A 13063-nucleotide genomic window follows, 5' to 3' on the forward strand; every position below is an offset into this window, starting at 1 on the left:
AAAGGCCTGTGCTAGCATCTCCCAGCAGTTCCCCAAGGCCTGTCATTCCCCCTCCTCTGCCTTCATCTCTCCTGGGAGACTGTGCCTCATGCTCTGACGTTGTATGTCTTTCTAGTGTGCTCTTTTCTGCTGAGAATCCCCTGGGAAAACTGGAGCATTGTCCCAGACTGTACTGTGACAGCTCAGCAGTGACAGACGCAGCTAACACATGGTTTTTGGGGGGGTGGAAGGAACTGCTCAGCTCGGTAATCAGGCCATGGTTGTGTCATGATCCATTCACAAAAACATTCCCTCCCCAAAAGTCACCAGAGCCTTTTCACCACTCCTGGAGAGCTCATCCATCAGGAGCTGGGCAGCTGGGGAGGTGACACTGAGGGCTGTGCCTTCGGGACAGCTGCTCCTCCTGCCTCACGGAAAGCCGTTCACACCTCAGCTTATTAGCAAATTGACTAATTACAGCATCAGTCTTGCTGGAAAACATCCCTTTCCTTTCACAGGGTGTCTGGAAGGGCAGGGGCAGGACAAAACAGCATCTAACACAAAGATTTGATGGTGAAACAAGGGGAAAGCAGCCTCAGCGTGTGGGCTGGATTCCATGCCAGCAGTGCCCTCTGCCCGGGGCCAGAGAAGGACTGGTCTGCAGGGATGCTGGGCTGGTCTGCAGGGATGCTGGCACTGAGCTGTGCCCTGGCACATACCATGAACAGGACAAAAATGCAAAGGGATTTCAGCAGCGCAGCCGCCCACGTTTCACGTGGGTGTTGGAGCTCCACGGCTGCTCCTGCCTGACGTGCAGGGTCTGTCTCAGCAAAGGATTGCAGTGCTTCCAGAAGGATCCCTTTGGTAGGAAAACTCCTCAGAAACACAAATGAGCTTCTCTGATAAAGATCAGGGAGCCGAGTTTTGTTGTTTGGTTCGAACTGACCTATGAAAACACTACCCTGTTCTAATGCAAATCCGCTGACCCCAGTAAGCCCAGTCCTGCCCAGATCCCAGCTCAGTGCTCTGATTTGGTGAGCTTTGTATTTTGATGAAATATTTTCTATTTTTGTACGACCCAAGTAACTATCTTGCCCCCCTCCCCAGATTTTTTTAAAGTAAAACGTGCGTAATACGTCAAGAGTCTGCACCAACTCCCTCAACATGTAGTTTGAGAGAGGGATGTTCCCAGGTCTCTTTCCCCACGGTTTGCGTGGGCTCTGCTGGATGACAGGCAGCTGTCTGTTTGTTTCCTGGGGCTGTGAGCTGTGGCTGGAACAAGCCACGTTCTGGGCAAGTGAATCCAGCTGCTCCCTGCAGCCCTCTGCCTGCCGTTCTGCCTTTCTCCCATGGAGTCCTGGCAGCTCATCATTCTCTCCCCTGCTTTGGGAAGCTGTGTGGAGAGGAGGCTGAGAGGAAGAAACAGGGTTAAACTTTAGGGATTAGTGAGCTAAACCAGCCTGTGTTGTGCTTAGGACTCGGCAGAGGAAATTCAATCGATTTGCAGCAATTCTGCTTTGTTAAACAGTCTGCAGTGACTGAGAGGGGACAGGGGACCTGCCCTGGCCTCTGCAACAGAGCTGGTGTCTCTCTGGCAGGGCTGAATCCAGCCTGGCACTGGATGGTTTCTGTGCTGGTGGGCTGAAGAGGACCCAAGGCTGGGAGAGCCACGGGCACAGGAGCTGGGGAGCTGGCAGACAGCATGGAGGAAGCTGTTTGCATTGCTCCAGCCAGGGCTGAGACTGCAAGGATGCCTTCCAGGAGCAGCGGCCAGCTGGGAACTCAGCCAACACTAAATTCACACCATTCTTTTACAAATCAGGTTGGTAAGACAAACACGAGACACAAACTAGTGTGATTTCCATAGCAACCTCAGCGGAGGTTGAAAAGTCTTTTGTAAACATAGGGCTGAACCTCAGGATCAGCTCTGATTTTCTGCACAGAAAGGGGAAGAGAATGGAGGCTTAATAAATTCAGGCCATACAAATGAACTATAAATCTCAGAAGGAGCCATTCCCAACCTCTCTGTTCCCCTTTCTGTCACCCTCTCCACATGCACAGCACGAAGCTGTCTGAAACCCAGAGCCCAACTTCCCGGCTCCGGCTTATCTCCATAAATTGCACAAAGGCTTATGCCCCTCTTCCATTGCAGCTGACCTTTACTGGCTAATTCTGTGACGCACACACAGCCCCAGCACATGCCATGCCATTTCTGTAGGGCCACAGCGACTTGAAATGAAATTTGGCTTGCAGTGGAGGCCTGTACTGCAGCCAGCCCCGGCTCCTCTTCCCCACCATGGCTTCCTCCAGCTCCGTCAGGCAAGCGTGGATTTGGGTGTACCAGCCCTCAGCTCATCCAAGCACTGCTCTTGCAAATCCCAGGTGTGAATATGGATGCAGACAGCACGGCATCCCCCCCTCCCACTACCCACCCACATCTCCCAGCACCCAGCAGGGCCGTGCTGTGGGGAACGGTGCTGCCATTCATCACTGTCAGCACACAAAGCCCGCGGGCTGCGCTGGTTAATGACCAAAGTGACACGAACAGATGGCGCAGGCAGCGTGCCATGGGGGCACCAGGAAGTGCCGTATCGCTTACATCCTCACAGGGAAGGGATTTGGCAGGGCTGAGGGTGCCAGGGAAAAACACAGCGAATTTTCACCCTCCTCAGGCTCGGCCTGGACAGAGCGCAGCAGATGCCGGAGCTGCCTCGCTAATGCGGCCTGCTGGGGACAGACTGCACTCGCTGCAGCCCCGAGAACGTGCATGAGGGGACAGGGGACATCGGAGCTCAGCAAACACAGCTTTGGCAGGAGCAGGATGCACGGCTACAGCTGGGACATGGGAGGAGTGACACAGGGAACAAGCTGTATCTGAGTATTTGAGTGTTTGAGGGAGGGTGTCAGAAGCAGGCCCTGCTCAGTGGTGCTGAGCAATGGGATGCTGGAGCTGCAGCTCCACCTAAACGTGAGACATGGGCCTGTTGGAGCAAGCCCAGAGAAGGCAAACCAGATGATTAGAGGGGTGGAGTACCTCTCCTAAAAGGAAAAGCTGAGAGAATTGGGAAAAGGTTTTCGGGGTGACCTAATTGTGGACTTTCAGTACCCAAATGGACAAGAAAGATGCAGAAGGACTTTGAATGAGAATTTGTAGTGACAAATGGGGGAACGGCTTCAAACTGAAAGAGTGGGTTTAGATTACACATTAGGATGAAATTCTTTGCTGTGAAGGTGGTGTCGCCCTGGCACAGATTGCCCTGAAAATCTCTGACAGCCACGACCCCGGGAATGTTCAAGGCCAGGTAGGATGGAGCTCTGAGCAGCCTGCTCTAGTGGGCAGCATTCCTGCCCATGTCAGGGGGTTGGAATAGGAAGATCTTTTAGGTCCCTTCCAACCCAAACCATCCTGTGATTCTATGAGGAAGAACTTCTTCACTCTGTGGGTGATCAAGCACTGGCACAGGCTGCACAGAGAGGATGTGGGGTGTCTCCCAAAAGCCCTCTGGACACAGCCCTGAGTGACACACTCAGGGGACCATGCTGCAGCAGGGGGGTGGACGGGGTGACCCCAGCGATCCCTTCCAACCTGAACCATCGTTCTGTGACTCTGTGCCTTCGAAGAATCCCACTGAGGGTGGCAGAGCACTGGGACAGGCTGCCCAAGAAGAGCATGGAGTCTGTCTGGAGACATTCCAAACGCACCTGAATGCGTTCCTGTGTCACCTGCTCTGGGTGACCCTGCCTTGGTGTGGGGCTGGACTGGGTGATCTACAGAGGGCCCTTCCAACCATAGTTTGGTCACTCTGTGCCTTCAGCCTCCGTCCACGCTGCAGGGTACGGACATTAGGAGGAGCAATTACTTCACAGAAACGGTGATTAGTATTGGCACAGGCTGCCCAAGGAGGTGGTGGAATCATCGCCCGTGGAGCTGTTCAAGGAACAACTTGTAGCACTCAGTGCTCTGCTTGACAGGGTGGTGATAGGGCAGAGGTTGGGTTCGGTGATCCTAGAGGTGTTTCCCGACCTGATTCCGTGGCTCTGTTGGCGCAGAGGGCCCCGCACGGGGGTCCCTCACACGGGGGTCCCTCACACGGGGGTCCCGCCTCTCCCCAGCCCTCACCACACCCGCCATGACAGCGCCGCCCGCGTCGCGGGCCGTGACGTCACGGGAGGCGGGGCGCGGCCAGGGCTGGAACATGGCGGCGCCCTCGGCCCCGCGGCCGCCCCGGCCCCGCAAGGAGCCGCAGCCGCTCGTCATCCCCCGGAGCGCGGCCGAGGAGCAGCGCCTCCGCCTCGAGCGCCTCATGAGGAACCCGGTGAGGGCACCCGCCGGGGCACTGCCCGGGGCGGCGGGAGAGGAGAGGGACGCCGAGACCCCCACGGGGTCCGTGAGGGAAGAGAGACACCGAGACACCCCCCCGCCCCCAGGGTCTGTGAGGGGAGAGGGACACCGAGACCGCCCCGGGGTCCGTGAGGGGAGAGGGATACCGAGACCCCCACTCCACCCCCGGGGTCTGTGAGGGCAGAGGGACACCGAGCCCCCCACCCTCGGTGTCTGTGAGATGAGAGGGACACCGAGACCCTCTCGGTGTCTGTGAGGGAGGAGGGACGCCGAGACCCCCACCCCGCCCCCAGAGTCCGTGAGGGGAGACGGACGCCGAGACCTCCACCTCTGGCTCTGTGAGAGAAGAGGGACTAACACCCCCTTTCCCCTCCTCCGGGGTCCGTGAGGTGAGAGGGACCAAATTCCCCTTTCTCCTCTCCGTGTCCGTGAGGGAAGAGGAACCGACACCCCCTCCCCGGGCTCTGCCAGGAGAGAGGGACCAACCCCCCTGTTCTTCCTTCCCGGTTCCGTGACGGGATCTACACACGCCCCCTTCCTCCTTGCCGGGTCCTCAAGGGGAGAGGGCCCGACTGCCACACTGGGTTGCTGTGAGGGAAGAGGGATCCGTCTTTTGTGGGATTCTGTGAGGAGAGAGACGCTTCTCTGGGAACGCAGGGGCCCTTCCGTGCTCTGCCCGCTGGTCTTCCCTCTATCCACTGCTTTTAATGTGCGGGAGCATGACCCTGGTCCTCTAACTGGGTGTTTTGGTCCTTTCCTGAGGAGGTTTTTGCCAGGAGGAGATTCTCACCTCCTGCTCTGTGTGTGCTGGAGCAGGCTGAGACTTCCCCACACCGCATTCTTCCTCTGACCTTGCACCATGTGTTCTCCCTCCCCTGCTCTTCCCTGTCCTCTAGCTCTGGCATGGAAGGTGCACAAATACCTTTCGTCGTTTCCCAGACTACTGGTACTGGAATTATATTCAGCTCCCACCAGTGCTTGGAGGTGCTGACATGATTCCTTCTAGTTCCCATGCTGAAAAGAGGCACAGACACTCCTAACCCTCCTGGGGTTTGTTGACCTGCAGGCCTGAATGTGAGGGACAGAAAGGATCCCTTCTGATTCTCCTCTTCTGCCTGCTCCTGATCCCTGTGCATGAAGAAATTGCTGCAGCTGTGCTCCTTCTGAGATCTGTCAGTTGGTGGAAGAGGCTGTTGTCAGACGTATCCCGCCTTTCAACAATGTGTTAAAATTGCAGACTTTGCTCCTGGAAGATACTGATGACTGGTTGGTTTGTTCTTGCAGGAAAAGACTGTACCAATTCCTGAAAAACTGAATGAATGGGCACCACGACCTCCCCCGGAGTTCGTTAGAGATGTCATGGGTAAAGATTCTATTCTTCAGATAACTCTGGGTTCAGCCTCATTTAACTTAGAAAAGTGTTAAGCAGGAAAGGACAGAGGTGGTTTTCTGCTGCTCATTTTGCTGGAGAAAAGAGGTGTGAAATGTGCTTTGAGAGTTGGTTTTTCAAGTTTTATTTGGTTCTCTGGTTCCACTTTTCTGCTGGCTGTCAGAATGCAGGGAGAACAAAGCCCGTGGCACTGCAGCACGTGGGCTGCCTGCAGTGCAATAAGCTGCTGCTCTGGTGATGACAAGTAAATGATGATGAGTAAGTCTGTCCTCTCCATGGATCTGAGAGCGCTCTGGAAGATTAGCAGTGTGAAGTCCCTGTTTTGACTGCTTTGAGTCTGGGTCTCAGGCCATGAGAAGCAGGCACATGCAGCAGGTGTGACTGTGTGTGCTCAGGTAGGGAGCTGGCAGCTGTGCCAGGACACTGACCCAAGTACTCTGTGTACACTTTACTTTTACCTGCAGGGATTAAATATAGTAGCTGTGGTATAAACTGGCTGCATGTAGAAGTTCTGTCTTTCTTTGAGACCTCTGTCCGTTCTAGAGGTTGACTTTTCTTATTTCAGAATAATTGATCTTGGTCGAAAGTTTTTATACTTCTGAATAAAATCTTCAGCTTACTGGAATCCCCCCCATGGCTTTTTCAAATAGCTTTGCTGTGTGCTTGAGTTGAATTGTCTTGTTTTTCTGGGAACACCTGATGTGCTGGGATTCTGGTGGTATTGAGAGCACCCCTGTTGCAGTCCCAGCTGCTGGGTTTTAATTAGGTGTCGTCTTTGAGACTTGTATTCCTGTGCTTTCCCTTGAGAAATGGCTCTGGAGACAGGGGAAGAGAGTGGAGCACAATGCTTAAAGCTCCTGCAAGGCTTCAATATGCAGGTTGATGCCAGGAAGAGAGTGCTGTAGAGATTTAATTTATGAAGAAACAGTTAAAAACTGTCAGTGGATCTGTCTTGCATGGGGAAGTACAGTATCACCTTTTACCACCTTTCTGGTGACCTTTATTTTGTGTGCAAGATGCTGAAAATTATTTGGAAGCAGCATCAGCAGCTAGCTCACCTCTGCCTGTAAGAGAGTGGGGAGTGCATTTCATCTCTAGTTCTTTGCCTGCCTTGATGTGCAGCTAAGAGTGGGCTCTCCAGGGGGATAATTGTGGGACCTGCAGTGACACAAAAGTGTGTGGGTTTGCAGCTCACTCTGGCTTTTGGTTGTGAGTTATTTTAGTTTAAAATGGTGACAACACTCTGTGTGTTGTTGATAATTTTCATCTGACCGTGCCCTTTCCTGTTCCCCAGCTGTAGTCATTTGTGAGCATCTATTTACCTTCTTTGCTAGCAGACTTAACTCTTCCTCGTTGCAGGTTCCAGTGCCGGAGCTGGGAGTGGGGAATTCCATGTGTACCGGCATCTCCGTCGGCGAGAGTACCAGAGGCAAGATTTCATGGATGCCATGGCTGAGAAGGTCAGCACAACTCTTTATAACTCCCCCCACCCCCAACTATTTGTTGTTCATTGCAATTCTGTGTTTTCTTTGAAAGTCATGTACAAATAATTCCGTTCTGAGCCACCCCTTGTCAGAGGAGTCTGTAGGAGTGTGTGATCCATGGTGTCTGTGTCAGTACTGAAACATTCGGTGCTTTGTGTCAGACATGCTCCATCTCCTGTGTTCCCTGGGGTCCTAGCACACAGTAAGGCCTCATGGGAATGTGTGTGTTCTCAAGCTGACTTGAAAATGCTTTAAAAGCAAGGAATCCCTGGTAACACTGCCTTGCACAGACAGAAACAAAGTGAGTGCCTGTGCACAGAGTCCAGATGTTTCTTTTAAGTCTTGATCAAGTAGAATGACTTGATCTCTTTTAGAGAGCACTATTGTTATACTCTCTCCTGGCTGAGATGAGTCCGTATGTTAATGTTTGTGTCTCCAATTATTCATTTGTTTTTACTGAAACGTTCATTAGGGCAGAAGCCCAACCTCCCTCATCTGTTTTGGTGAGGATTCCTCCCTCAGAAGGTTTCAGTGTTTGGCTCAGGTTGCAGGTTAAAAACGCTGTCTGTACAGGACTCATCCCTAGGAACATGGCTTTGTATAAAGAAGCCAGACAAAATCTGGCAGAGCTCCCTTCTGTATTTTGCTAAAAGACTTCTCCCTAAAAGGACATGACTTTTCAAAGAAGTATTTTAATTTAGATTGTGACCAAAGTATGACATGTGATCAATTACAGCAAAGACTAGATGAGGAATTCCAGAAGAAACTGGAGAGGAATAAGATGATTGCAGAAGAGCAAACAGCAAAACGCAGAAGGAAGCGGTAAGGGCAGATTTTTCCCAGGAGGCTTGACATGGAAACCCTCACTCCCTGTGCCTCATCTGTAGCTGCATGCTCTGGATAAACACTGTCATTCTGTGTCTGCATCTATCAGCTGGGAAGTCTGGCTGTGGAAATTAAATTTGTCAGTGTCAATGTTTGGTTTCCAAAGGTAGCTGCAAACCTGACAGGCTTTGCTGGGGTGGTTTCTTTTCCATGGCATTGCTTGCAGGATAACTTTGGACTGGTTGAGCTGCTTTTGCTGACACTGTGGTCTTGACTGCAACGTGCCTCACTCCGTATTTGTTTTAACAGTGTCAGGAAAGGTTTGTGTGTATATCTGGCTTAAGTTTATGTCTGAATCATTTGATCCCAAGCAGTTTCAGTGCAAAACTGGGTGCTGCTTCATGGGTAGGCTGCTTCTGCCTCCCTCATTGAAATGTCTGGCAGGCCAAGTCTAATAAGTTAGGTGGAAATACTAAAAAAATATTAAATCCATCTTTCTCTTAAATTTTAGACAAAACGAAACAGTTACAAGATTGATGCTCTCGAGAAATAGCCTGAGCATTGTAGTGCAGTGGCACGAGAATTTAAATCCCATTCTTTGTGTCCAGGATGTTTCAGAAATAGCACAGAATCATGCTCGGCTCTTTCCCAGGGTTGGACCCTGAGCAGCCTCTCCCTTGCTGCTTTGCATGCTGTGGCTGAGAGTTGCTGTGGAAAGGCTTGTGCAAGGTGACTCACTGCCATGTTAACACAAAAGTGCACAACACAAACACTGTTGCCATCTTAGTTTAATTTAATGTGGTCCAACAGATGGCCAGCAAGTCAGATCTGGCCTGCTGCCTCTTCCCTGGCTGAGATGGAGAACAACTATTCCAACAGCAGATGCTGCCTAAACACTAACACCTCCTTGTCCCCCTGCTATGCTCTAATGGTGTGGCTTTGCCCTGCGGGAGCCCCTCTAATTTTCCTCACCACCCTTCTCCTTTGTCCTGCCCCAACAGGTACAGTTCTTAGCTCTCTGTTTCAAGAGAGTTCATTTATGGTGTTGAGAGAGGAGCATGTGAATGCCAGGCTGCTCTGCCTGTGTCTGCTGTTAACTTGCCATGTTGCCTTTGCTGGGCAAAGAGAGCTGGGTTGTATGAATTGAAATTCCCTCTTAGCCCCAGTGCTACTTCTAGGGCCTGACATCCTGAGAAGTACAGCCAAAGAGGAAGGTCAAAGCATACTGCACTATTTTTATTGTCTTCAATTAAAGTATATATTACTGGTGATTTTCCCCCCCATTGTTCAGTTTCTGCAGTCTGGGTTTTACGTGATTTTTCTTTCGAGCTTATTAGCCTAGGTAGCTAAAATGTGGGGGCAGCTTCATTTTTGTTCCATCTGTGTTCTTGGAGATTATTGTGTATCATATAGTTTTGGTTGCAGTGGAGTCATGAAAGACTTTTAAAAAATCTATGAATCTAAAAACAACATGGAAAAGTTTCTCTTGATCACGTGCTAAGTTTGCTCTTGCTGGATTTTCAGTTGAGGCCAAATTTAAATGGAATTTCTCTTCTGAAATCAGCTTTTCCAAGATGTCTGTAATATTTCCTTTATCAATGAATTTATCAATGACTGGATTTTCCAGAGTCTTTTTTCTTTACTTTATAGCCAGAAATTAAAAGAGAAGAAACTGCAAGCTAAGAAAAATAAACTTGAGCAAAAGAAGCAGGAAAAAGGTCAGTGAAATTTAGTTTACTTTTCTCAGGACTTGGTTCTGTTCCCTTATTGAAGCCTATAAGGTTTTGTTCCACCCACCATCCCAAGCGTTCTCAATACATGGATTAAAGCCTGAGCCTTAAGCTTGTTATTTTAGCTAATGTTTCAAAATCCTCTTTGAAAGCCATCTATGTTGAGGTTTAATCTTACAAATAACTTGGCTGTTTGTGAATATTTTCCATTTATTATGGGAAATTTTGGACAGCAAACTCTGGAATCTGAGTTTCTGTGTGTTTCGCCCCAGCTATTTTGATAAACTGCAGATTCAGAACCTCAGCTGCTCAGAAAGGCAGTATTGTTCAAGGCTGTGCTTTTTTAAAGTATATTTTGAATGTGTATGGGAAAACAGGTAGAAAAAGAATGCACAGCTTGGGCAGCAAGAAACTGAGTTATAATTTTGTGTGTAAGAAATTGAGCCACCTTGGTACCATCTGTTCCACAGGACCATTTTATTTGCGTAGAAATAAAGGTGAAAAACCTGACTGCCTCTGTTCTCCTGCAGTCTTGAAAATTAATGTTCAGCAATGTCAGTGTAACTGTGTGCTCAAACTTTTGCATACTTGTTGCTTCTTTGCAGTGTTTCAGTGAGTATGTTTTGGCTTACTCTTTGAAATAGTTGTCCTCTGTGAATTAGCACACAAATTGTTAATCTTAAAGTTACAGCAGTTTCTGGTAATTCTGCTGGAACAGTGACTTGCCTGACAGTTCTACCTTATTTGTGCTTTGCTTTTCAGAATTGGATCTGTTTCAGCTGAACCACTGCCAGCCTCCCGTGTAAACATGGGAGGACAAATTGTTAGGTTAATTTTACTTGTGACAGCAAGTGAATGTAGTAGAGTGAATTTTTTGGGTGTTTTGTTTTGGTTTTGTTACCTTTTTTTTTTTTTAAGCTACTCATTTATGAATTGTAACAGGGAAGAGATTTTAAGTATGAGTCAACATACTTGTGTTCATTTTGAGTGAGCAAACAGAATACTCATCCCTTAGGGAGTGGCTGGGAGAGAGGAGAGCTGGATCAGGGACTGGCACTGTGGTGTGGGATTGCCATGTCCCAGCTGTGGGACTGGAGTGGTTTTGTTTGGCACAAGTTCCTGAAAGACAGAATCCAAACTCGCTGGTCTTTGTAACAGTTCTTAACTCTTTACAGTTTGTGCTTCTCTATGTAAAATAATAATATCGGGGAGAGAGAAGCCCCTCTTAGCCATTTTTAGTCTACTGAGAACAGCCTTTCCTTTTTGTAGTTCTGTGTGCCCTGGGTTGTGATCTGAGAGTTTTTTCAGATTAATTAAAGTGTATTTGTTGGATGTGGCAGGCAAACATTTGTCTTCCTTTTTGAATGAATAAATGAAACCTCTGAATTGCCATGTTTCATCTTTGTTGTAGCAAAAACATTAAGAATAAGGGTTGGCACTGAATGAGGTCAGCTGTTAAGGTTGCATTAAAGAACAAACTCCCAATAAACCCTCTGAGTTCAGCACTTCACCACGCGGTGGCATCAGACCACTGATCCTAAATCCTGCGTGAACTGGTCAGGACATTGAGAGTGTGACTGGGCCTGAGGAACAGGAAAGGGGTGGAAAATGGCTCTTGGATTCAGGTCCCACTTTATGCCGTACCTCATTTTTATTATCGGTTATTTAATTTCTAGTAGATGTCTCCTGGTTTTTTAGCAGACTTCACAAGTTTTCTGTGACCCTTGTTAATTTTAGGCATATCTTTATGAGTTCCTGTACTTGCTGTATAGCAAACAGCCTGTAAAAGTTTATGGCACCTCGTGGAGTTTCTGTGAATTTGGATAGCTGTAGGAATATATTGAGTCTCGCCTGTGGCTTCCCAGTGCTCTATGTGATCCTTGAAAGTTCATCCCAGCCTGCAGAGGTGAGATTGGGAATGAGATAATCTATCACCTCCATGTTTGAAAGAAGTAATATTCCAGAAGAGGTGGAGTTGTTTAATGATGGACTTGGTAGAGTTGGAGGTAAGGGAATTCTCCAAGGGAAAGTTTGATATTCTGACCTCCTCATCACTTGGCAGAATTAATAGAACCTGATTTGTGTTCCCTGAGTATCTGGGACTGCTTAGTTGTGAGATACTTTACAAGGAAGATGCAGTGGAATATGTTACCCATGCATGCTAATCAGCCTGGCCTAATACACATTTGCTGAGCACCCGAGACTGTTTTGTTGTGAAATGCTTGACAAGGAAGCCAGGTGGGAACACCTCATCCATTCATCCTCTTTGTGTTTGTAGAACCTGGTCAATCCCAAGAGCAAGGCAGCAGCGAGGATGACGAAGAGGATAGCAAGGAGGAGGAAGAGAAGGAAGATGATGCTGAAGAGCCAAGTTTTGTGATGGGAAGAGGATGAGGCCTTCCAGGGACAGCTGGAAACACTGTTCATTGCTTTATATTCAGGAGCATGAAAGTCTTTCATCTCAGCCAAGCAGAACCCATTGGCGTACGTTACATCTGCTTAACGGGGCATGGCCTTCACGTCACAGGCCCGAGAGAAAATGATAGAGAAATGCCAAATAAGAGATTTTTTCTTAATTGCGTGTATAACTGCTGTGCAGTCTGCTCTAAGTTTGCTCTAAAGAGTCAGCCATAAGTCTCTATGACCCTAGAGTTCTTTCTAACATGGCCCAGAGTGTTTTTCTGTCTGAAAGCTAAAACATAACTATTACCATTTAAGGGAAATATTACTGTGAAGGCTACGTGTTCTACTTATGTTGAAGCTGGTAGCAGTGGGATACATGAATCTAGGGGAGGAGTTTAACCTGAAGTAGAAAAGTGGTCTGTAGCCAGACTCTCCTGCACTGTGAGTGTTCTGCATTTGGGGTTTTGTATGGGGTCATCTCTAACCCAAAGAAATCAGTTTATGTTGCTAGACAAGTTCTATAGATTTTTAATCAGGATCCCTTTTTTAATGCTAAAACTTTCCCTATTGCTTTTCTTCCATGTTTTTTAAATTAATAAAAGGGATGTGTTGGATTGTTCTGTCTTCTATTTTTTATTTTTGGAAGAGGATTTCAGTAAAATAAAGAGATGCTGCAGTGCTGCAGGAAGGGACAAAGAGATCAAGTAATGTGGCACACATGAAAATATGGAAAAGGTGTTAGCTGCATGTCACTTACTTTTTGCTTTTGAATTGGAACAATACCTTTTCCCAAAGATTGTGTGTAAAGCCCTTGAATCCTGTGGCAGAAAGGCTTGGAATGGAATCATTTTGCTTGTGCTCAGCTTCCTGTAATGACACCTGCCTTTCTCTCTGCTTGAGCTCTCTGCTT

The 13063-nt window shown here is 48.5% G+C and overlaps 1 protein-coding gene across 1 annotated transcript; it reads left to right on the plus strand.

Moving 5' to 3' along the window:
* Window positions 1-4152: 4152 nt before the first annotated feature.
* On the plus strand, window positions 4153-12767 carry PRKRIP1 (PRKR interacting protein 1). Its single transcript, XM_042026000.1, has 6 exons — window positions 4153-4295; window positions 5606-5684; window positions 7071-7171; window positions 7932-8017; window positions 9671-9738; window positions 12029-12767. Exons 1-6 carry the CDS (start codon window positions 4176-4178, stop codon window positions 12142-12144), a joined length of 570 nt encoding a protein of 189 aa, XP_041881934.1. The 5' UTR covers window positions 4153-4175; the 3' UTR covers window positions 12145-12767.
* Window positions 12768-13063: the final 296 nt, after the last annotated feature.

The sequence above is a fragment of the Corvus kubaryi genome, unplaced genomic scaffold, assembly GCF_017639235.1.
Source record: "Corvus kubaryi isolate FWS band 111438036 unplaced genomic scaffold, C.kubaryi_AGA036_p1.0 37284, whole genome shotgun sequence".
Classification (NCBI taxonomy): Eukaryota; Metazoa; Chordata; class Aves; order Passeriformes; family Corvidae; genus Corvus; species Corvus kubaryi.

Bases quoted from the DNA above. Each gene is read 5' to 3' on its own strand.
- PRKRIP1 (XM_042026000.1), top strand. From the start codon at position 4,176: ATGGCGGCGCCCTCGGCCCCGCGGCCGCCCCGGCCCCGCAAGGAGCCG. The intron at 4,296-5,605 runs GTGAGGGCACCC...TTGTTCTTGCAG, and splicing joins AGCGCCTCATGAGGAACCCG to GAAAAGACTGTACCAATTCC. The intron at 8,018-9,670 runs GTAAGGGCAGAT...TTTACTTTATAG, and splicing joins GCAAAACGCAGAAGGAAGCG to CCAGAAATTAAAAGAGAAGA.